The following is a 23,573-nucleotide window of genomic DNA, read 5'->3' on the forward strand; positions in this document are numbered from 1 at the left end:
AGAATTAATGTCTGGGGGGATCCTACACTTTGAAAAGGCTCAGTACACACTATTTAAGATATGAAGACTAGCTTCCTGTTAGGGAGCCACCTAGTGATTGTTTCAGTAAAGTCCTTATTTACTCATTGATAGACTCACTGTGTGGTTCCCTTCCCTGGAAAAGAGCTAGTCTAAGGCCCAGATCCTCAAAGGGACTTCCACTGATTGCAATGAAGTATGGAAGCCTAAGTATCTTTGAGGATCTGAGCCTACATTACTTCTGTGAGGAGTCGAGATGCCACTGGAGAACCCTTTGACCCACCTCATGACCAGGTGACCACTGCAGGTGCTATCATGTTGGCAGGAACTGAAAGAGTTTGATTTGAGATGCAAAACCTGGGGAGCAAGCAAAGGGGGGGGGGGGGGGAAGAAACTATTTCCAGATGTTAAAAATAATAAAATAATACTAATAAAAAAAAAAAAAAAAAAAAACCAGAGATGGGATTTCCTGGCATTCAGATGCAGATAGGATCATGAGTTCTCACACACACAGATGTGCAGCTGTCTTCCTGATTGATAGCATAATGTCTAATATTCAGTCCACGTCGGTTTCAAAACCAAAAGGGTCATAGCCTCAGGCCCTTTTTATCTTAACTCCGGACAGATCTCTCACTGAAGTCAGGGGGAGGAGGATTTTAGAATTTGGCCCCCAAACTGCAAAAGTTAGTCTTGAGTCCGATGTCTCTGGCCCACTAGCCGTCCTTACCAAGTCTTTCATACAAGTAATGAACAGCAGTAATCCAAGCAAGATTGCCAATAGGATGGGATTAGTCATGTCATTTAACCCTTCAGTCACGGATCCGAAACCTCAGAACTTGCTCTTACAAGAAACCATTCCACTGCATTGATTGAGCATATGTAATTAAGCCCTCTGCTGCTCTGTCCTCATTTCCTTCTTCAGGTATCCCCACCCACCCCAACAGTTTTCCCTCCAATGATTCTCTCCTCATTGCAGGCTTCTCAGACAACCTGGCTTCCTCCTGACCCCAAAATCACAATAGCTACATTTCATGCCCATTCCCAGCAGCCTCAGGGGAGAATCCAGTCACTGCAAGGGCTGCTAGTACTTCCAAAACAAGATACCCGAGGGGACTCTTTCCCCTGCCCATGTCAAGGCCATTGCAGCACAAGTCTCATAGTCCAGGTGGGCTGAGGAAATGGGAGTTTGTGGGCAAGGAAGCATAACAGTCAGCCTGCACATGACTGACATGGGTGACCCAATTTTGCAGCCAGGTTTTTACTACTGAGATCTCTTCGCTGGCCCCTGGGCAAAAGAGGAAGGAACCTCATTTAGTAAATGTGGGAGTAGTACGTGGGGCTGAGGAGGAAAAGGTGGGGCTCAAAGAAGTAAGGCTGCAGAGGAAGAAGGGGGCTGTGAATGAATAAGAAGGTTCTGGAAGAAGAGGAACTTGGGATGGGAAGTCTGAAGAAGGCTGCTGAGAGAAAGAGCTTTTCAGGTGGAACCTAAATGATTTGAATAGGTAAACTCTTTGTGGATCCAGGTTTCAATTAGCCTTAACCCACATCCATAAGCTTCTTGATAGTAAAAGTGCCAGTCTGGGACTCTTGGACAACTCTCCAGTAGCTCTCTGCACAGCTCTGCATTATCACAAGTGCAAGATCATTGGAAATGTGGGTGGAGCACTGCTGAGTGATTATTCCACATCTCACATTGCTGCAATTCTCAGACAAGTCACAAACATGGCAAACTTGGATCCCATATGTGCAATGCAGGCAAGTTAAGAATATTAGGGGGATTTTAGCTTTTGCATTTCCTGACTGCGGAGTATTTACAATTTTAAACATTAGAATACAAAACAGATTCTACTGCACTATATCTGACATTTGCAATTTGAAGGAAACACCTGCTTAACCCTCTTCTTTGGAGGTGGTTAACAGATGTCTGGAATGGCAAGGGCACCTGTCGAGTCTCATAAAATTAAGTTTTATGTATCCTACAAAACTAGAAGGAATGGAGACTTCTGTAAGCTTTAGTGGCAAAGTCGGCCAAATGTAGTAGCTGCCACTAAAAAGACCAATCTTGAAATTTCTCCGCTCTTAGAATGCATGCTGACATCAATGGGAATCATCAGACACAGACGGCTTGCAAGACTCAGCTTAAAAAATGATGTCCCTTTTACTGAAGTGTTATTTTACTAGATACAAGTGGTAATAGCTGCAGTTCCCTTTGCACTGGAAATTGCAGAGTACAAGCAACTCATCATGAACCCAGCACTTTTTATTCAACGTTAGAAGCATAAAAGAACCATATTGATATTATTCACATTTTTTTTAATCAGTACTTTTCTGTCCTGCAAGCCACCTAGAGGGTTTCAGAGAAGTGTTGGGTAAATAGCAGGGCTATGCAAAATAATCACATTGAAATCTGAAGACTTAAACATATAACGGATTCACCTTTTGGTTCAAGCTAAGGAAAGTGGTCCAATGGGGGGGGAGGGAGGGAAGGGCTTTTAAATCAAACATTTTGCTCAAAAAATGGAACCTCTGTGGAGCAAAAACAGGTTGCTTTTCACTCAGGACAAATTAAGACCTTTTATCTATTTTCAAACAAAGATTCTGCATTTTTAATTTTAAAATTGCTGTTCACATAAAGGTTGATTTATGCACTGAAAAAGCAAAAAAGTATATCTGGAGCATTTTATGGAATATTTCCCATTCTGAAAATTTTATATCATTTCTGGGTCATAACGTGACCTAGAATGGAATGGCAATTCCTCCGCCATGAAATTTTTTGTAATGTTTTTTGTAAAGGTTGGGCTAGTCTTTTTTCCATCATTGTCTTATAACTCTGGTGAATTTCATGATAACAGTTGCCAGTAATTTTACACAGATTCTGTTTATTATATTCAATAGCTTGGCAATTCTTGGCAACTGTAAAGCTGAGTTTTAATAGCACTGATTTTTTCCCTCCATTACTGGTAGGTCTTAGCATTGCTCAAAGATAAGGCATTCAAGTGAATGCATTTGAAATACCACACTTATCCTGCATTTGCATAAAAATATCAAAGCGATTTAAGTAGCAACAACACTTCATTAACCCAAATTACATAACCCCGTTTACCTTTTCAGTTAAGCACCCTGTGGGCAACCTCATTTCAAAAGCAAGTCTTCACATACTGCAGAGGCATTGTAAGCATTTTTACTAGAAGAAATGTTATCAATCAAATCTTTTTAGACATATGCAACTTTTGTCACATGGGGGGGTGGGGGGGGGGTGGAAGAGAGGACAACACAATTCCAGTGATCTTTTTCTACTTACACCACGCACTAAAGAGCTATAGCATTTCACAGCACACTGAGCCTCTTTCTAATAGAAATATTTCAAGAGGAATCAGAAGTCCATCAAAGCATGATAGGTGCAAAAGAAACTACCAGCTGATATTCAGCTATGAAATATTTTCATCTACTTCTTAAAGTCCAGCAACAGATATTTTATTCTGACCTGGTATGTTACCCTATTAGATGAACAGGGGTATAATTAAGGTTCCTCAATTTCATTTTTAGGGAGAGGAGGCACTATGGTTCTCTAGTTTGTTGCATTAAGCTGTTCTTCTTCCTGGAATTCTGTGGCACAACTTGGAGGAATTTGCCATGCAACAGCTGGAAGGAATAGCTTTAAAGTTTAAGCATCAGGTTTGAAATACTCAGACTTCTTAGCATTAGTTTAAATCACTGCAGGTTCAACTCAGCCAGTCATCTTTCCACTCATCCTGATTTTCAAGCAGGTAACAATGTGGAAATCAAATGGCACTTAATGTGTCAGCTGTAGCAGCTGCCCCAAGAGGGTGATGTTTGCACCGCCCCTCTCCCCTTATATCAAGAAAGGGCTGTCAGCATGCCTCCCACAAATCCTCACCAAATTACCTTTCTGGATGTTTTGGCCTGTGCCATCCCTGTCCAGGCTGCACTGGGTGCTGCACCCCTTTGACTGACCAGGTACATTTCAGCTGCCCAAAAGGCAGGAAACTGACCAGTACATTTCAATTGCCCACAAGCAGTGCTACCTTGTACATACATGATCAGTGTTTTAAACAGTGGATCACTAGGTGTCCCAGGCTTTTGAACAATCTATTTTCCCATCTAATGGCACATCCAAATTAAAAAAAAAACAAAACTCATTCTCCTGTCATACATTTGATTTTCTCTGTGTACGTCCTATCAGTGTCACATTTCAGGAGAATGAAGCAGTAAAGAGCCTAGTCTGGACTCCTGGTTGAAGGGATTTTTTGTTTAAGGGGTTCCCTGTAAGGTTTCACTGGATTCATTTTTCTTTTTGAACAATAGCTGCATTTTGTCTGACAAGCAAGAGAGTTTTGAGATTGCAGGTTTTCAGGAATCAGAAATACTAACAGAGGCAAGCAGGTCCTTCTCCTATCCATCCTTCCTAGGCATTACCCATTGGTGGAGGCTGCCTCTTTGTGGCAGAATGCAGTGTGAAATGTGACATCTTCTGTATTTTCCACAGTATGCATCCGATGAAGTGAACTGTAGCTCACGAAAGCTTATGCTCAAATAAATTGGTTAGTCTCTAAGGTGCCACAAGTACTCCTTTTCATCTTGCATTCTGTTACTCTAATTTACAAGGCCATGTGATCTCCCACCCCCACCATACCAGAATAGGAAAGCCACATTCAAATGTACCAGTGGCCAAACCTGAAATGCTTAGCAGGAGATGAGGTACTGTATGTACTGTTTTTGGCAGAATTCCAAAAGCCAATTCACCTTTTTGTAACACGCTACTCAGGTTATACTTCTTCATGTGGAAACCTTACAGGAAATAAGTCTCAAGAGGAACATCTAATTTTTGTGGAAATAATTATAACCCCAATAAAATATTTTCATTCACATTATATATTGTATTTCCCAGAATTTAAAATTAAAAAAAACAAAAAAACATTAACTCAGACTCTGAAGATGCCAGTGATATTGTCAGAATATAACGTACCATGTTCTCAAATTGTAATTCAACGTCTATTTGATATTCCACAAATCTTTCCATTTATCACAGCAGTAATTAAAAATACTTTGTATTTAAATACCACTTTTAACAGGCAAGGTGTTAATTAGCTTCCACAACACCCCTGCAAAATAGAGTTATGCATTATCCCCATTTGACAGATAGGAAAACTGCGGCACAAGGATGCCGTGACTTGCCAAAGTCATCCAATGGCAGTAAGGATTAGAGCTCAGAATCATCTGACCTGTAATTCCACACTCACTCCTTCAAGCCATGTTACCTCCCAAAAGACAGATAGGAAATAAGGGAAAGGGCAAATTAATACAATTTCCAAATTTAAAACTAAACAGATATTGTTTCCTCAATGAGAGGGTTGGTCTAGGGATCTGTATAACATGTCAGGAGACAGGAAGTTCTGAGATCTAACCCAGCTGTGGCAGTGACTTCTTTTACAACAGTGTGCAAATCATTCTCTCTCTTTGCCTCAGTTTCCCCATCTGTAAAAATAAGGACGCTAGTACTTATTTGCCTTGCATGCGTGTGTTGAGACGACTAATGTTTTCTGAATACTCTGAAGGTGAAAAGGGGTAAAAAAAACTATTAATAAGACAGCATGATACCAGTAAGGCAGTTTGCTACAAATATGTAATTAGTTCATTCTCACACAAGTGCAGGAGCAGTGGGCAGGATTTTAATCTCAGCTATACCAGCATCAACCTGGAGAAATACCACAGATTTCCACTAGATTCATCCCAGTATTGCAGAGATGTTTCTATCATTATTCATCTGCAAAGCTGGGGTCCAGTCCTGCATTCCTTCCACACCCAAACCTCCCATTGGTTTCAGTGGGAGGTAGAACTGCATCCTTAATAGTGAAAATCTACAAGACACAGCCCTGCCTAGCCTCTTTAATGGGTTAACTGAAGGACACCGAATAAAGAAGGCACCTCTTCCTTCTGTTTCCCTTCAAGGCAAATCCCAGATGTTGAACACTTTAAACCCCCTCCACTTCCGCTCACTGTTGATTCAGCAGAAACCACTGCTGCAGAATTAATAACTAAATGGACACCCATTGCATTCTGAACGCGTGTGTCGGAACCTGGCTGGCTGCTCTCAGCCCTTCCGTTTGACACGATTTATTCATCACACATCAGCAGTTTTTGGGGGCCTTCGGTTGCGTGGGGCTTTTTACCTTCCTCTGGATGCGTAACAAAATCCTGAAGAGGAATGAACGGGCAGGCCCTGCCCTGTGGCAAGCAGGAGTTAAATTTCGTTTTGTAACATGGCATCATGAACGCAAAAGAGGGAGGCTGGTGACATCTGGGAGTGGGTAGGCGAGGCTGACACAGAAAGATGTGAGCAGAGCCGAATCCCAGTGAAGCTCACCCTGGGTGTGACTCAGAGGGGAGAACACAGCATCGGCCCTGCCCGCACCCCCACAGAGCCCCTCTGGCCTTTCCCTAAGGGAGGTGCTGTCCGGATCCACCTGCTGCTCCATGCCCAAGCCCCTCCTCACTCCCCCGGTGGCAACCCGCTGCCATTCCAGCGACACCCTCTCGCCCTCTTCGTGCCATGGCGACCAGCTCTGCTACACCCTTGCCTTTCCCCCGGGGCCGCGCTCTTCAGATGCGGAGGCCGATCTGCGGCCGGATCTGCCCTGGGTCTAAGTTGAGCCCCACCAAGGCATCTCCCCTGCCCGTCCCCAGCGGAACGCGGCGCTCCGCGCGGTCGGCTCCCCAGCATGCACTTACCTTCTGTGGCATAGCTGTGATCGCGCAGGAAACTGTTGTTTATCTTGCGGGTATCAATGTCCTCCTCCATTTACAGCAGGCTTACTTTCGTGAGAAGTGAGAACAAGCGGGCAAGTATCCATCATCGCCCCACCACGGCCAGGCTCAGCGGAGAGGAGAGGAGGGGAGTTGCATTGAGCACAGCATGGTCCTACCCTACGGGGTGGGGGGGTCGGGGGGGGGGGGCAGGAAAACCACCCCAGCGAGCTTTCACCTCCTCCTCCTCCTGCTGCAGCAAAGGTCCAGACCTCCTTCTCCGCCCAGGGACGGTGCAAACCCCGGGTTCCTACACCACCCGGGGGGGGCGGATGCTGTTGCAGCACCAGGTCCAAATTCCCTCCTCCTCTCAGGGACGGCGGCTGCAGGAGCAGCCGGGCGAATTGCAGGGGAGCCGCCGCAAGCCCCCGTTCCCGTGCGAAGTGCCGCAGCTGGGCTCTGGCGGTGCCCAACAGGTTCCCCTGGCGCCGGGCGAGCTCCCTTCCGCATGCAGCAGTCCCCGGCTCGCCCAGTCAGGAAGCCGCTAGCCACAAAATGGTGTCCGCTTCTGCAAAGCTCGCGGCTCCGGGGTTGGGTGTTTTTTGGGGGGGGGGGGGGTTAGGGAAACGGACCTTGCAGAGCTGCGGCCCTGCTGGGTGTTTCCCTAGCGGGGGTAAGGCTAGCAACTGGGTCGGCAAGCCTTGCGGGGTTCGCCCCACTCGCAGCCGCAGGCTCCAGGCGAGGGGCCGCTGCAGGAGGCGGCTGAAGGGAAGCTCGTGCGGCGGCGGCTGCTGGGTGCTGGAGCCTTATGGTGCATTAAAGCCCAAGCTCCTCCCATACAGCTCGGCTCCGTCCAACCGCGTCGGCAGCCTGGGGACTCTCCCCCGCCGGCAGCAGCCGCCGCCGCCGCCGTGCACCTTTCTGCTGCAGTGGAGCAGAGGCACCGAGGCGCCCGGGGAGTGGCTGACCTGGCGCCTCCCAGGGGGTCGCTGCTCTCCGCCCTCTACCCCAGGCAGGACGCGCTGCAGCAGCCGGGGCACCCTTTGATCAGCCCGCTAGGAAGGGCCGAGGAGGAAGGCTGCGAAACGGATCCTGTTGCGCTCACAGTGCTCAGCCGCTGAAGCAGCGGGTTTGGGTTGGGGTCGCAGGCACGTTTGCACCGGCCTGGGCTCCAATGCGGTGTAAAGGCGCCAGCTTTCGGTGCATGGGCGTTTACTGTTTTAGGCCAGGGCTGATGGAGCAGAGGGCTAGGAGATCTATCCCAGGCATTGCCTCTGAGAGATGTGTGACCTTGGGCACATCAGGTAGGGCTGGGGTGGGAGAAAACACCAACACTATCTTTCACTGACTTCAATGGCAGTAAGGGTTATGCAGGATCAGACTCTTAGGACCAGCTCCTCAAAAGTGTTTAGGTGCCTAACTCCCACTGATTTCAATGGCAGCTAGGTGCCTAAATACCTCTCAATGCCTGCAGGTTTACTCATATGTAAAATGGGTGCGATAATGCTTATCACCATGGACCAGGGGAACCTTGTGGGTATTGCAAGAGCGCAAGCATAAGGCAGAATTAAAAGGATGCTGCAATTTAGGCCCAAATGTTGCATTTCATTAGCAAAGGGTTTCAAAAAACCTGAGAATTGGGTTATAAAAGTGTGTTTCCAGCTCTGCTGCTGTGTGACCTTGAGCAAGTCACTTCTCTCTGGGCCTCTGCTTTCCTTCCCAGCCTTCCCTTTTTTAATGTATTGAGATTGGAAGTTCTTGAGGGCAGGGACTACCTGTTACCATGCATTTGTAAATTACTTAGCACAATGGGGCCCAATCTTGGTTGAGGCCTCCAGGCTCTGCCATAATGCTAATAATTAATAGAAATACCGTGAAGTTATATCTATATTTCTAGTCCAACAGAAGCCTTTTTTGTGTTTGAACATAAAGATTCCTCTGCAGTTTTGCAGCCTAAGGGTCTGATCCTGCAGTACTTACGTAGGTAAAACTGTTAGTGACTCCACCTGAAGTTTTGCCTGTGATAGGATTACCAGATAGCCCTTAAATATTTCAGTATGGTACTAGTCAGTGCATGAGAACCAGAAAGCAAAAATGATTGGTCAACAATCCTTGTCCAAGATGAGTGAAATACAAGAACATCATAAGATGTGAAGAGTAAATTCAACTTTTTTACATTCTAGAGATTTAAAATTTTACTGAGACAATCCCTGCCCCAAAATCTTGCAGTCTTTTTGCTCTGTTTGTACAGCACCTAGCACAATGCAACCTTCATCTATGGGGCTCCTAGGTGCTAATAATATAAATACATCTAATTAAAGTTTGAATAATATAAGCTGTCAATAATAAAAACAAGCAATTTTTGTTTGAAAACATAGGGGGTCTAAACCTGCACTATTTAATTCATTGGGAACTTTGTCATTTTGTCAATGAGTACAGGATCAAATGCACACTTCTTAACATGATTTGTCCCCAAATGGGTAAATCAAGTTAATAAAATCTTTTTAGAAAAAGATAATTCCTTCTCTGTTACTAATGACACTTTGGGATAACATGAGAATTCAAACCTACCTTTCACCATTTATGATATTTGGGTGAATTTCAGAGGGCCTACTTAAGACACTGTACGCTACTTAAAGCTATTCATTGCCATTCCAGCAGTGATAATTCACATAAAGGGGAGCATTTTGCTAGATCCAGTAACAGCATGGCACCCACCTCTCATGAGCGCCCTCTTCTGGTCAGAGTGTGTCTGTGGTCTTTAAACAGTTCTGGCCTTGATTTCAGGCCAAACCCCCAGGGCTTCTTCCGTGGAGCCTATGTTTTTTCCCCTCTCCAGCTGGGCCTCTTGACAGTTCAGATCCCCTTCTAGAGGGTTATTGCTGTCCAGTTGTAGGCCCACTTTCCCAATAGCCTATGGAGGGACCCAGGCCCACCCACTACTCCAGATCCCAGCCCAGGGATCCTAAGAATAGCAGCCACATGCTGCTGTGTCCCTCTAGGACAACTTCCTTCAGTTCTATGAGCCACTTCCTCACAGCCCCAGCCTTCACCACCACCTTCGCTCAGGGCCCTTCTAAGTTCAGACCCAGCCAGGTGCTCTTCCTCACTCCCCCAGTCCCTACTAGCACTGAGCTGTCCATTGTGCTACCGTTCCCTTTGGCCAACCAGGAGCATCACTTGTACTCCTCTCACTGGGGCAAGAAACTGCCTGTCCCTGGTGCTGCAGCTCCTTTTAATAGGGCCCTCCTGGGCCCTGATTAGCCACTCCCTGCAGCCTCTCTGATTGGCTGCTTCCCCTGCAACCACTCTAGCCTGTTTGGAGGACCTCTCCATTGCTCCTTTCCTGGGACTAGTGTGCCAGGACTCTGAAGCCTCCAGCAGGGGGACTCTGGGCCTAGTCCACCCCCTCACAGTGCCATACAAAGACAACGTAGAGTGACAGACCCTGCCTGAAAGAGCTCAGAGTCTAGTTTAAGACAAAATTCAACTGTGGGTAAAACAAACAGTAGGACAACAGCAGTGGGAGAGGGACAATGAGGAAAAGAGCAATAAGGGCCGGTGTTAACGTACGTCAGCTTACATACACAGGAAACCTCCCATCCTGCAATCACATCCATGTGGGAAGACCCATGTGCCTGTTCAAAGCTCCAGTGATTTCAATTAAAGGGGATGGGAGTGTTGTTCTGTAAGAGTTGTAGGTACACTGGGTTATAAAAGGCAGTGTAGTAAAAGATTTTTGTACCCAGAGTTCACAGTTGCCAATGGAGCTGGTCAGAAAAACTTTGACCGAACCATTTACTGTCTAAAAATGCAGTTCTATCAAAATCTAAATTCTTTGCAAAATCATGATTTAACCAACATTTTATTTTGAAGAAAATATGGGGTGAGGAGCGGGACAGGGAGAAAATATTCCAAGAGTGTCAAAACATCCCATTTCAACATTTTTGGAATGAAACATTTTGATTTTTCAATTTGAAATTACTTTTTGATTCAATTTTTTTATTTTGTACTATAAAATAAGAGTCAAATTGAAACACAACATCTCAATAGGATTTTGTCAAAACAAAACACTTCAATGAATCGGAAATAAAAAAAAAATTCAGACTTTTCCTTTACAGAGAATTTGAAAAATTTTGAGTTTCATTCCAATTAAAAACAAAACCAGATTTCAAACCCCTCCAAATACTTCACAAAGTGGCTTTTCTGTTCTCTGCATAGATCCAGCTGCCTATTCTCAAGATTTTATCATGAGTCCCATGATCGTTGGTGTATTTCTTAATGCCTTAGTTTCCAGAGTCATGTAAATATATGCAAATCTCAGCTTTCATTTAGAAAATGAAAGCTTCTAACCCTCCTGGTTGCAGAGAAGAGCCTGAGAATCTGACTCAATTGCACCCTAAAGGTTCATAATCCAGAAGGTAAATAAAAACAATCTCTAGTCTATTATTATTATATTTAAAGCTCATGATTTTTAAGCCAGTCTCACAATTTGGGGGGGGGGGGGCTGACTCATGATTTTTGGATACTTGAGGTTGCCAGCACCGAATTCAGTTTGACAATCAAATAGGCACAGAATTTTGATACGTTTAATACCTACACGTGGGGTTTTATATTAAAGTTCATGTCCAGCCACTATCTTCTAATCAGATGGGACTTTACAAGGACATTCTTGTTAAAATCACTATGGTAGCCATAATCCCTTGGAAACTTGAAAATGGAACCTCTCCCCTTATTGTAAGGTCCTTGCGGCAGATACTGTCTATCTTGTTCTGAATTTGCACAGTGCCTAGACACTTCCACAGTACAAATAATGAATACTAATGATCAGAATGTTTTTTTCTCTGTCCCATATGTATAATGTGGTTTGTTGTCATAGCGTTTCTCATGAAAGATGGACTATGCACAGAGGTGTGCTATTGCAGGGTTGCTTATCAGTACAGTTCACAAGAGATCACATAGAGCAGAGCCTCTGAAGGTTTGAGGCTTTATCCAAAGCCTTAAGCCTCCCTTTGACAGAAATTGCTGGGGAGCCAAGATCAGGACAGACAGTCGCCATGCCTGGCTCCCCTTGGTATGGGTTTTCTGGGAGGTGCCCATGGCAAGCACCAGCCAGAATTTTACCGAGATTTTGACTAGCCCTGTGAGGGCATTTTGGGGGAAGGAAGAGACAATGCAGAAGTTTCCCTTCCATTTGTGCATCCACAGGCTGTGTCCTTGTATTCCTGCCATGAGATATTTTGCACTGACACCAATGCTAGACACCACAAAGAGGATATGAGGAAGGGACATGACCGCTCCTGCCTTCTGAAGAGACAAGTGGAGCAGTACGGGTAGGGTTAGCACATACTGCAACCTTTTAAAGGGGGTGCTGCTCTTATCCCAGCATCTGCTCCCCACCCAGACAATTTTGCTGAATGAGCCAAAATGATCCTGGGGGCTCCCTTTTGCTGCCTGACTTCTCCCCCACACACACACACAAACACCCTGACTCCTACTGAAGGCTATTGCTTAAAAATCATAATATATCCCAGAATAAATAGCAGATATAATGGCAATAAAATGCAACATGAACTTACTTTAGTGGTTACTAAATGGACAACTGGTCAGTTAAGTTCACCCTGCTTCTGTGCAAGTCAAATGAGAGTGCCAGTGCCAGAAAAATAACTTCCATAGCTGGGCATCTGGACCTTGTTACTGCCATCAAAAGAGGAGAAGAATATTGATATATATTTTCATATACCTGAAGTTTGAATAGAGTGTATAAAATGTAATTTGACACCATTCTAATGTACGGAACAGAGACTTGGCCAGCCCCAAGAAAAGACATCCATGTGCTCTCCACTATGGAAATGAAGATGTTGAGATGGTCAGATGGTTAGGCAGCAAAATGAGGTTATGAGGGACCTAATATGAGTTGCCCCAACAGAAGACAAGTTGAGGGAGGTTAGACTACGTTGGTATGGATATGTCCAGCAGAGACCGGGCAGCTATATCGGTAGGATGGCCCTTGCAGTTATCATGGATGGAAGATGACCCAAGAGCAGGCCAAAGACTCAGTCCATGGACCAGATATCAGCAGACCTTAGAAAGACCAATTTGCACAACGGCCAGGCATACAGTAATGAGGGGAAGTGGCGAAGAAGACAATGACCTGAAGTTTTAATAGTTTTAATGTCCTGCTATGGAGGGCAGGACATTTTCATCATTGCACGTACTGTGCCCTATTATTGCAGTGGGCACAAAGGATGCATGTAATGGATCAACAGTTGTGTTATAGTTTTTCAGGCCACCATTTACATGCCTAAGGAGACCTGACTGTAATCATTTTGGTGCCAGTATCAATAGTAAATTAGAGTCTGGTATTTGTCTTTAATGCTGAGCCCCAAGGGGACTGGAGTCTCCTCTCACTTACAGGGCTGTAAATTACATGTAACCTGCACTGAAGCAAATGGAGTTTGGCCAGTGTAAAAATGGTGAAAGTGCAGAATCAGACCCATTATCTCTTCCAGCACAATGCTATATTAGTGTTAAAGTGGTTAGATTCTTGTGGTTAGATTGTAAACCCTTTGGGACAGGGACTTTTTATTCATATTTATATTTTTCATACAGTGTCCAGCACAATGGATTGGATGTGATACATTATTATTTAATGTATTATATTATTATTAGTCCAACACCTAGCACAATGGGGTCCTGGCCCATGATTAGGGCTCCTAGTCACTACCACAACACAACTAAATAAATAAGTAATATAGACAGGAGATGAATTATAAGTGATCTAGTGGCTAGAGTAGGAGACTGACGACTACTGGATTCTATTGCAGTTCTGCCATTGAGTATGTACTCAAATAAGCAAGTCACTTAACTTCTTGGTGCCTCAGTTTCCTGTCAAGTAAAATGAGGATATTAATAGTTCCAACCCTCACTGGTTTCTTGCTGTGAGCATTAATGTGTGTAAAATGCTCTGAGATCTTCCGTGGAATGCCACCAGAGTTGAAAATGAGTTATTTACGGTGTTCTTATCAGGGAGTTTTGGATTATTCTCTTCTGAACATATGTTTGGAAGTACATGTCATGTACTGTACATGCCATCTGGTGCAGTCCAAAGGCAAAACAATTCTTCAGAATATTCTTTATGATCCAGGGAAAAAGTAAACCCTGGCACTGATTTAGTAGTAGCTACAGACAGGGAAGAAACCCATCAGAAGCAGGAAAATTCTCCCAACTCCTCCAATCCCCACTTAAATAATTGAAAACAGTAGAAGTGCAAATTATTATTATTACTTCGATGTACAAGACATTTTCATCATGCAAGGGATCTGTGTCTTGGGAATCAGTTTGAAGGAATGAGCATCAAGATGGAAGTCAGGAGGCCCCAAATTCTAATCCCGTCTCTTAGACAGGACACTTAATCTTTGTCTGTAAAATTGAGACAATAACACCTTCCCACTCACTACCCCCAGATGTAGTGAGGATTAATTAATTGTTATAACGGATTCTGAACATATAAAGCCAGATTCTCCATTGAGATACTGCCCCTTTGTGCCACTCAAGTGGCATAAAGGGGATATAATCTGGCCACAAGTTCCCAGTACCACAAATTCAGAGGGGCACTCTTTGCTGGGCACATGCGTCGGCTCTGGGTCTGTCCCTCTGATCCCATCCCTCCTCCAGACATTCAGGTGTGTCAGGAGTTGAGAGGGGACACAGCAGAGCTCTGCTCCATTATTCCAATCCTCCACTGATGTGCACTTTACATCAGTGGTGCAATTTACAGGTGCCAACAGCAATGCTAAATGGTCGGGGCCACCCCTGAGGATCAGGGAGGCGTGATGCTCGCCCCTCTTGCCAACTCCAAGCACGGCTTTGATGCAGGAGAGAATCTATCTGGCTAATAAAGTGCTATGTGAATGGTGAGCATTGTTATTACTGTGATCGAAGAGGCACCATGAATGTGCAGTGAATGGAGAAAGACATTGGATATCATTGTAATACACGGGTTTGCTGCAGTTTGATTGCCTTTCCTGATTATAGTATCATAATTAAAATCTCATTGGAAGTGTACAAAATTCTATATTCTTCATTATTCAGCTGAGATTGCACTGATTTCTTTGAAGATGCTTGTTTCAGTGGAAGTGCAAAAGATAGTATCTGTTAATGAGGGCTAAAGGACTCCTGCATACAGGGCTCATTGACAGGACAGTCTATTCAAAGCCATTGTATCATGCCTTTTGAATGGGTGTGTGGATCCCTTTAAGATGAACACGATTGGCAAGCTAGCGCAATAGCTCCCTCTGTGTAATGTCATGACCTCGTTAGGGAAAGGTGAATTCTTAGATTCTTCATTCCATGGTTCCCTCGGTGGATTTTTGTCACAATGTAGTGGAATGGTTGATGCAAAACAGTGTAAAATTGTGCCCAGGCCAACTCAGGAGCTCAGTTATGCACATATCATTTCAGAGATTGATCAGCTTGTCATGTCATAGGGCATTCATTGACATGGGGATTAGTGACCTGACAAGCCATAAACATTCCATTGGAGGTGTAATGCCTCACAGAGCCATCTGCAGAAAGTTCACCTACCAAAAATCCTTGTCAAATTGTTGCTGAAAACAAGTTCCTGCGTATGCTCAGACAGTTAGTTTTAAATTAGGCGACTTCAGCATATTTCAGGCTAGATTCTGCTCATAGTTACACTAGGCTAAATCCATAGTTACTCCAGATTTACCTCAGTGCTACTGAGAGTAGAACCTGGCCCCATTTTTAGTACCAAAGTACACAAATATATGACTGGAATACTGCTGTAAAATGCTGGCCTGCAAAACTGTAAAGGGTATAACACATAAATCACATATTGAAAAGCAAAATTTTTTTACTTGTGTCACTTATAACTCAAACTATATGAGAAGGTAGTGTGGCCTAGAGGATACAGTACTGGATTAGGAGTTAGGAGACCTTAGTTCAAATCCTGGATCTGGTCTTCTGATGACTTTGGGCAAGTCGATGCACCTTTCTGTACCTCAGCTTTCCCATCTGTAAAATGGGGAGACTAGACTGTGCACCCCATGTTCTTAAAAAAAAATCCAGCTGTTTTCCCCTTCAAATTTTATGATTTACAATTTTTTCTCTCACACTCAGACCTAAAATCACAAGTTGCAATTGAAAGCAAATGTTTAGCCAAATGTTTAACAAACCCCTGGAATTGTTGAGAATATTGCTAAATAAACACAAATCAACAACAAACCCTCATTTTCTCTTCAGCAGCCTTCTCTCTGTCTCCCAATTATTCTAATTTCAATGAGTGTCAACACCTTTTTCCTTTATTGAATGGACGTATTGTTCTCCCCATTGTGCATTACTTATATTTGTACAATCATAAATCCTGCAAATTTTCTCAGCATATAATTTAAATACTTCCACAATCCACCTGTTTGTTATGCAACGTTCATAGTGCTGCTCTGCTGAATTCATTTATTCTCAGCTCTCTAAAAGCCAGGAACAAGCCTTTACAATAACTAGAAGCATTAGCTGTCCTACGCAGGAACCCATTTGCAGATTAAATTCACTAAAGGTCATCTTGTAGTTGTCACTGTTCTCCAAACCCCCACGTGTCTACCATGTTACATACTTTGACATACCTTGAAGAGTCAGGGCACTTTCCACTTCACTGACTTTTTGTTTCAATTAGAATAGCTCTAAGAGCCCCTATGCACTGGTTTCTAGGGGACCTAACGAGTATATTAATAATAATTCAATCAAACCTCCAATTTTATTCTTATCATAAAAACTCAGATGAAGAACTTCTTCCAGCTAATTTATTTTTACCTTCACATCCGTGAGCACTAGATCCATTTTCATAATTACTGGTATAGGTTAGATTGCTAGCCTCATTTTTTAAACTTCTAAATGTATCACTAGATGAGAAAAAATATTCTAAACTTGGTTTTTATTAATTTTCCTCTTGCTGCCTATATACACTTTTCATTTAACACTATACTAATATTCTATTCTTTATGTTAATTTCCTCCATTTGACTAAAGCAATCTCTGAAAATGTGATAGCTCCTTGCAGTCTGGTGAAGTCATTTGCAGTTGGAAGTTCAATATCTATTATTAGATTATTTCATTTCTTTTAAGCAAATCTCTTTGTTCCCACCCTATACTAGGTATTCTGAGAGGGGCTATCATTTACACAGCCTCATCTTCTAACCTTTGGTGGGAAAATCATCTTGTTAAGATATGTTGATGATTTGGTCTAATAGGTAACAGGGGGAAAGGTATGAAGTTTTATTAATTATTATTAGTACTGCATTAGTAGGAGTACTGCAGAAATGCCTCAGAGTCATAGCCAAGGATCAGAGCCCATCTGAACTAGGTCCTGTATGAAACACAAAAGTTGGTTCCTGCTAGAGAGCTTACAATCTAAGTAGCAGATGCGAGACAACAGGTGGATACAATAAACAGACCAGAGACGCACAAGGCAGTCATCAGATGAGTGGTCCCCAAACTTTTTACCTCTTGCCCCTCTTCCCCCTCCTGCACACTCTGCCCTTCCCTTCCCCCCCAAAGCTGGGGCTGGGAGAGGGTCCACAGGTTCGGGGGGGGGAATGCAGATAGGCATAAGGGGACCAAGACTGGGGCGGGGACTGAGCTGAGGCTGCAGGTCAAGGCCGGCAGCCAGGGCACCAAGTGCAGAGCCCTGGGCATGGGGCCGGCAGCCAGGTCCCCAGGCACAAGACCAGGAGCGGAGCTGGGTGGCACTCCCTCCCTGCCCCCTGTGGGAGTTGGCCCAGGGTCCCCCAAAGGTTCCTCCGTGCCCTCCTAAGAGGGCATGCCCCACAGTTTGGGGACTTCTGCATTAGATGATAATGAACAATGTGCTCAGCAATTGTCACAGCATTCTGACCACCCGAGTTAACTGCTGTTTTGTGTAGGCATCCCAGCAGAAGTGAGTTTTAAGGGAGGTATTTGAAGGAGAGCAAGATTTTTTTAATACTTGTACTTACTGGAGAATCTTCAGAATTGTATTTGCAAATATTGGTTTAAGTTACAATATAGCCACTTCTATTAAATACCAGTCGATTATGTTACCAAGTAGGAGATCCGCACATGTGGAAAATATATGGAAATCCTTTCATTGAAATCAGAGTCTGAAGCCCAAATTTGGAGGTGATGTGTAAGGGCAAGAGGTGTGTGTTGTGTTGGTAAGTGGCTAGGCATCCAAGTGAGAAAATCTACAGGGTGGTAAATTGATATAACATGCATGGGAAGTGGGCAGGAAGATTTAGGTTAAATCAATTTAGACTCTCTAGGGGCCTATTCTGCTCCAGTTCAAGTCATGGCAAAATTCCCATGAGAGCAGGAGCAGGCCCTTGGTCCTTAGTACTTTTCCGGTGCCACTCCATCAGAAGGAAAGAGTGATAGATAGCTCTTTGAAGACTGAACTGCTGGGTGGTTTCCTGGCACTACTGTGAGCTGCAGTTCACAGAAACAAATAGATATTAGATATCCCAGCAAGTTCACCTATTTCTTTGAACAAATGGACTTGGTGCCACTATGGTGAGTTACACATGATCTGTAATGAACTTGACATACGGTGGTGAGCAGGTTGTATTAGGGAGAGGTATTAACTATGTATGTATGAAATCACAACAGGAAAACACATTTAATTTCATATGCTTGAAAGAGAAATAAGGTCTTTTGTGACAGTGGACTTTAATGCATATGTAAATTAATTAGAATTAATAACATTGCAGCAATCATTATTTCATAAAGTGGTTCAATCATTTCAAACCAATATTGAGTTTTCCAATGCTACTGTAGTTCTGAAGATTTAGCTGAATGTATGTATGTTTTTATAACAGGGATGACTTTCTCCCTGGGAGAGCCTGCAAACTTCACAAATGAAAGGCACAATGCCAGTGCTAACCACCCTAGTTTATTTTAACCAGGTTTGCATAACTTAGGCTCACGAGAGCATGCCTTGAGTGAGAGGCCATTGCCACGCAGCTGGGGAAGACAAGTACTAACATGGCATGGAGTTTACTCAGCTGTCCCACTGGAATGAATGTTGGGACCTAATTTTCAGTCTGGGTGAAGGTCATGTCATACTGGGAGGAAAAGCACTTGAAGCTCTCATCCCATTTCTAGTATTGTGTCAACTTCCAAAATGCATTTATAACTGTGCTCAGAATCTCCCTGCTTGCAGATTCCAAGAGAGAGAGTACTTCAAATCTGAGAACCTAATTAAGCAGCAAAAAAATAGGCTAATTATACTCCTATTATCCTACATGTAATTGTTGTCAGCCAATCCAGGTGCTGGATGGCTGGCCATTATTTAAGGGATAAAGACCCCTATGCTAAATAACCGCTGAAAGACATATGCTAACTAGAGAACAAAAAATAAAATGCTTATTTTGGCAGTAATAGCCATCAAATCTCATAATCTAAGCATCTCTGGACCAGGCCCATGTTTTTTCTGGGAAACCTCTGTAGGTGCTGTAGAAGATGGTATCTGTGAGGCACTAGGTGACTCTTCTTTCTGAACCAGAGTTAATCTAGAATCCAGTCTTCCATCTGTCAAAGTCAATAGATTTGCCACTGACTTCCAACAGAGAAGGATTGGGTATGTTAATGCCCCAGTGGGTTCATCTACACAGTAGCTGGGAGGTGCGATCCCCAGCTTGGGTAGACAGACATGCGCTAGCTCTGCTCAAACTAGCGCCTAAAAATGGTAGCATGGCCTTAGTGGCACAGGTAGCGGCTCGGACTAGCTGCCTGAGTACAATCCTGCCCAATAATCCCCTGATTAAGTACTTGGGTAGACAACCCAAGCTGCTTTCTGTGCCATTAGGGCCACACTGCTATTTTTAGTTGTTTCCTCCAGCAGAGCTAGTGCGCATAAGTCTTCCTGAGCTAGACGTTACACCTCTGCGGTGCTGTGCAGATGTATCCAATATGATGTTAGGGACAATGTGTTGCTGAAGGTCCTGTCTTTCAGATGAGGTCCTGAACACTTGTGGTCATTAAAGATCTGTTGGCCCTTTAATTTCTAAAATGCAGCCAACGTTGCATCTCAGGGTGCATGTGCATTATGTAAGAAAACATACATTACTTGCACCAGAATAAAGGATAAAAGACATTCCTGAAAGTAAACAGACAGCAGAGAAAGGCCCTGCCATAAAGGTTAACAAACACAGTCTCTGATGGGAGGATAAATCAGGAGTTGAAGGCCCTACATGGAAAATGCTTGGCCATCAGTAACCAGTGGTTATAAGGTGTGACTGTTCGCCTGAGCACACCAGCAGACTTCAGAGGCAGCAGGGGAACATGAAGCGAGATGCAGCCTTTCGGATCACTGGAACCAAACCACTGGGATTTTATAAATCCAAGTCAGTACCTTCAAATGGCACCTAAAAACATATATGGGGTCAGTGCAGTAGTCACTACCAAGCAAACAGCTGCTTTCTGCAGTGGCGGTAGCTCCTGGTTTCTCTTCAGGTGTAACCCCCAGGTAGAGCACACTGCAATAGTCTAGTCTGGAAAAGCCAAACACCTGGCATCCAGATCCAAGACAAATAGTTACATTAATACCTTTCATTTTCCATAGGATCAGAAGATCTCAAAGCTCTTTATGGAAGGTTACAGATCCCCAGTGAATCAGATAATTATTATCCTCACTGTGCAGACGGATAAACCAAGGAAAATAGAGAATAAGTGACTTGCGCTCGGATTCGTGGAGTAAGTAAAAGGTTGGAAACAGAACCCACTCTCAATCTCTTGCCTTAGCCAATAATAAGCATTCCCTCCTGATTCAGCAGTGGATGGTGCAAAGTAGGTAAAATGTGTTTGGGTGGAATGGTTTGTGTGCACCACAAATCCTATTATTTATTAACAGGATTTCTGAGCCTACCATGACTTCCCTATATGCTGCTTTGAAGCTGTGCCCTTGTGTGTCTGATTCTCACACAGTACACTGGAAACCCTGGCCATGACTTTGTTAATGTCGTTGTTTGAAACTACGACTTGTCTTTAGCAGTTTGGACCATGGGAAAGCTAAATGAGGAAAAGTGGGAAGCCAAAACCCTCAAGTATGAGGGCCCCAATCATGTGAACCCTAATCATGTAAACCACAGGATTAAGCCCAAGGTGAGGAAAACTTAGGAAGTCAAGTCATATAAAAAGGGTAAGTAACAGCACTCCCTCTTCACAGAAAGAGAATAAGGGTCAGGACCCTGAGACAGAAAGGGAAAGAACCAGTTAATTGAATGCAAAGTAGGTACAGGCTTCTACCTCCCACAGGTCACATGATAAATAGATCTACTTCATGTTCACACTTGCTGCATATTATTACTGTTACCAGTTCAAGTTGCGTATGATTAACAGCACACCAATAATGAGCATCACTACGGACTCACCACTATTCTGGCTCAGTGGGTCCTTATTCTTGGAGAGTTTATTTTCAATTAGACTGACCAGCGTTCTGTGACATTTCTGCATGCCTCTCTTAGTTTCTGCTCATTCACTACCGTACATTCTCCAATACAGTCTGAGAACAAATAGCTTCTTTCATATAATTTATTATTCAGGCTAGCTGTCCCCTCCTGTGTTAATTTTGCCCATATTTTTTTTTTCTTAGCTGGAACTTTGCTTTGTTACATGATGCATTGTTTTATGCAGTAGCCACCACCTTAAAAGCTGCTTTGTTGGTCTGTTAGAATCACATGTATAAACTCTTTTTATTATTTTTCACTTTCATATTTCTTTATTTTTTTTCAAGATTATGTTTATCCCTAACCTCATGTAGTACATTTATTATGTTCTTACCGCTACATGGAAATGAGTGTTCATCTCTCTTATGTGGAACTTTGAGTACTAGAGATGAAACCCATTAATATATGAGCTAAGTGCTACTACTATTTATTATTATTCTTAATATTTCCATAGCACCTAGTAACTATAATAAAAAACAGCTTGATCTTCACGAGAGCCCCTGACCAGCCTCCATTTGTGTGCGTGCAACTTTGTACATGTAACACATGAATACACTCTTCTAGCACCAAGGTGAATGGATTTTGCTCATTTAAGTTCTGTCACTTGACTGTATAGATGACTCTATATACTGGGTACACACATGTCAATGCAAGAAAGCTGTGTGGGTGTGTAGCAGAATTCCATCCTCTTCTCCGTCATGGTCTGGGTTTAAAAGGAAGGGCAATAAAGCCCATTTAGTGTTTCCTCTGATTTGACTTGATAAGATGCCACTCAATAAACAAATATGCTTGGACCACTTACGTTCATGCTGTTTCCAATCATTACATTCCCTCACCCCCTTTGGCATTTTAGCTGTGACCAAAACAATGACGGTGAATAACAGGCCTGATTCTGATCTCACTTACAGTGGCATAAATCAGAAGTAACTCATCTGAAGTCAACAGAAACTTGATGTGACATCAAAATCAGACTCCGTATCCTCTCATAGGTTAGACAGCATCTGCCACAGATCCAACTAATTTACTGTATTAGCTGAAGAGTCTCGAGCCTAATTTTATTCTTGCTTATATTTGTGCAACTCAAGAGCAATTCTCCATTGAGAGGAGTATTTGGCTCACAAGCTCTTTTGCTGCTCTCCTGAAATTCTCACTATCCTACATACCAATAGGTTCCATTATTATGATGTTATGGTTAGTGTTATGACTGCAGGAGAACAAATCCCCTAAAAAATCTGAGTCCTGCTCTGACAGGTTCGGTCACAGAGACCCCTTGGGATGGTAACCTGATGTGCTGAAATTACCTCTGAGCCCGTTTTCCCTGCCAGCTTGGGACTTCCAGAACCCTGTCTTGTTGAGTCAGACACACTAGCCTGCTGCAACACAGACCCACGGTCTGATCCATGCCTCCAAAGCTGCAGACTTAACTGAAAACAGCTCAGCGGGTTACCTATCTTCAGCACCCAGACACCCAGTTCCCAATGGGATCCAAACCTCAAATAAATCTCAAATAAATAAAGTGTATACAGGGTAAATTCATAAATTGTCCGCCCTCTATAACACTGATAGAGAGATATGCACAGCTGTTTGCTCCCCCAGGTATTAATCACTTAGTCTGGGTTTATTAATAAACAAAACTGATTTTATTAAGTATAAAAAGTAGGATTTAAGTGGTTTCAAGTAATAACAGACAGAACAAAGTTAGTCACCAAGCAAAATAAAGCAAAAACAGGCAAGTCTAAGCCTAATACATTAAGAAACTGATTAGAGGTAATATCTCACCCTCAGAGATGTTCCAATAAGCTTCTTTCACAGACTAGACTCCTTCCTAGTCTGGGCCCAATCCTTTCCCCGGTACAGTCCTTGTTAGTTCCAGCAGACATCTCAGGTGGTAAGCAGGGGTTCTCCCATGACTGGGAGCCCCCTTTGTCCTGCTCCACCCCCTTTTATAGCTTTGGAACAAGGCAGGGATCTTTTGTCTCTCTGGGTCCCTACCCCTCCTTCTAAATGGAAAAGTACCAGATTTAAGATGGATTTCATTATCAGATGACATGGTCACATGTCACTGTAAGACCCCTAGTCTCCATTCTTCCTGGGTTGGCCCACACATATACAGGAAGATTTGCAGGTAAATACACCATTTACAACCAATTGTCCTAGTCAATGGGAGCCATCAAGATTCTAAACCACCATTAATGACCCACACTTTGCATAATTACAACAGGACCTCAGAGTTACACTTCATATTTCTGGCTTCAGATACAAGAATAATACATGCATACAGATAGGAGGAATATAT

At 43.5% G+C, this 23,573-nt stretch overlaps 1 protein-coding gene across 3 annotated transcripts in view; it reads right to left on the bottom strand.

Moving 5' to 3' along the window:
- The window catches only part of PPP2R2B (protein phosphatase 2 regulatory subunit Bbeta), a 261,499-nt gene that overhangs the window by 161,573 nt on the left and 76,353 nt on the right, over nt 1–23,573 (bottom strand). Inside the window, exon 1 of one of the 3 annotated variants that reach the window (XM_074960538.1) lies at nt 6,769–6,986. The exons of the other annotated variants lie outside the window; for them this stretch is intronic. Within the exon in view, the coding sequence (XP_074816639.1) occupies nt 6,769–6,838 (70 nt within the window). The 5' untranslated portion in view covers nt 6,839–6,986. Of the gene's footprint in view, nt 1–6,768; nt 6,987–23,573 lie in introns of those variants that run through there. 3 annotated transcript variants of the gene reach the window in all.

Source organism: Natator depressus, chromosome 8 (assembly GCF_965152275.1).
Source record: "Natator depressus isolate rNatDep1 chromosome 8, rNatDep2.hap1, whole genome shotgun sequence".
NCBI lineage: Eukaryota > Metazoa > Chordata > Testudines > Cheloniidae > Natator > Natator depressus.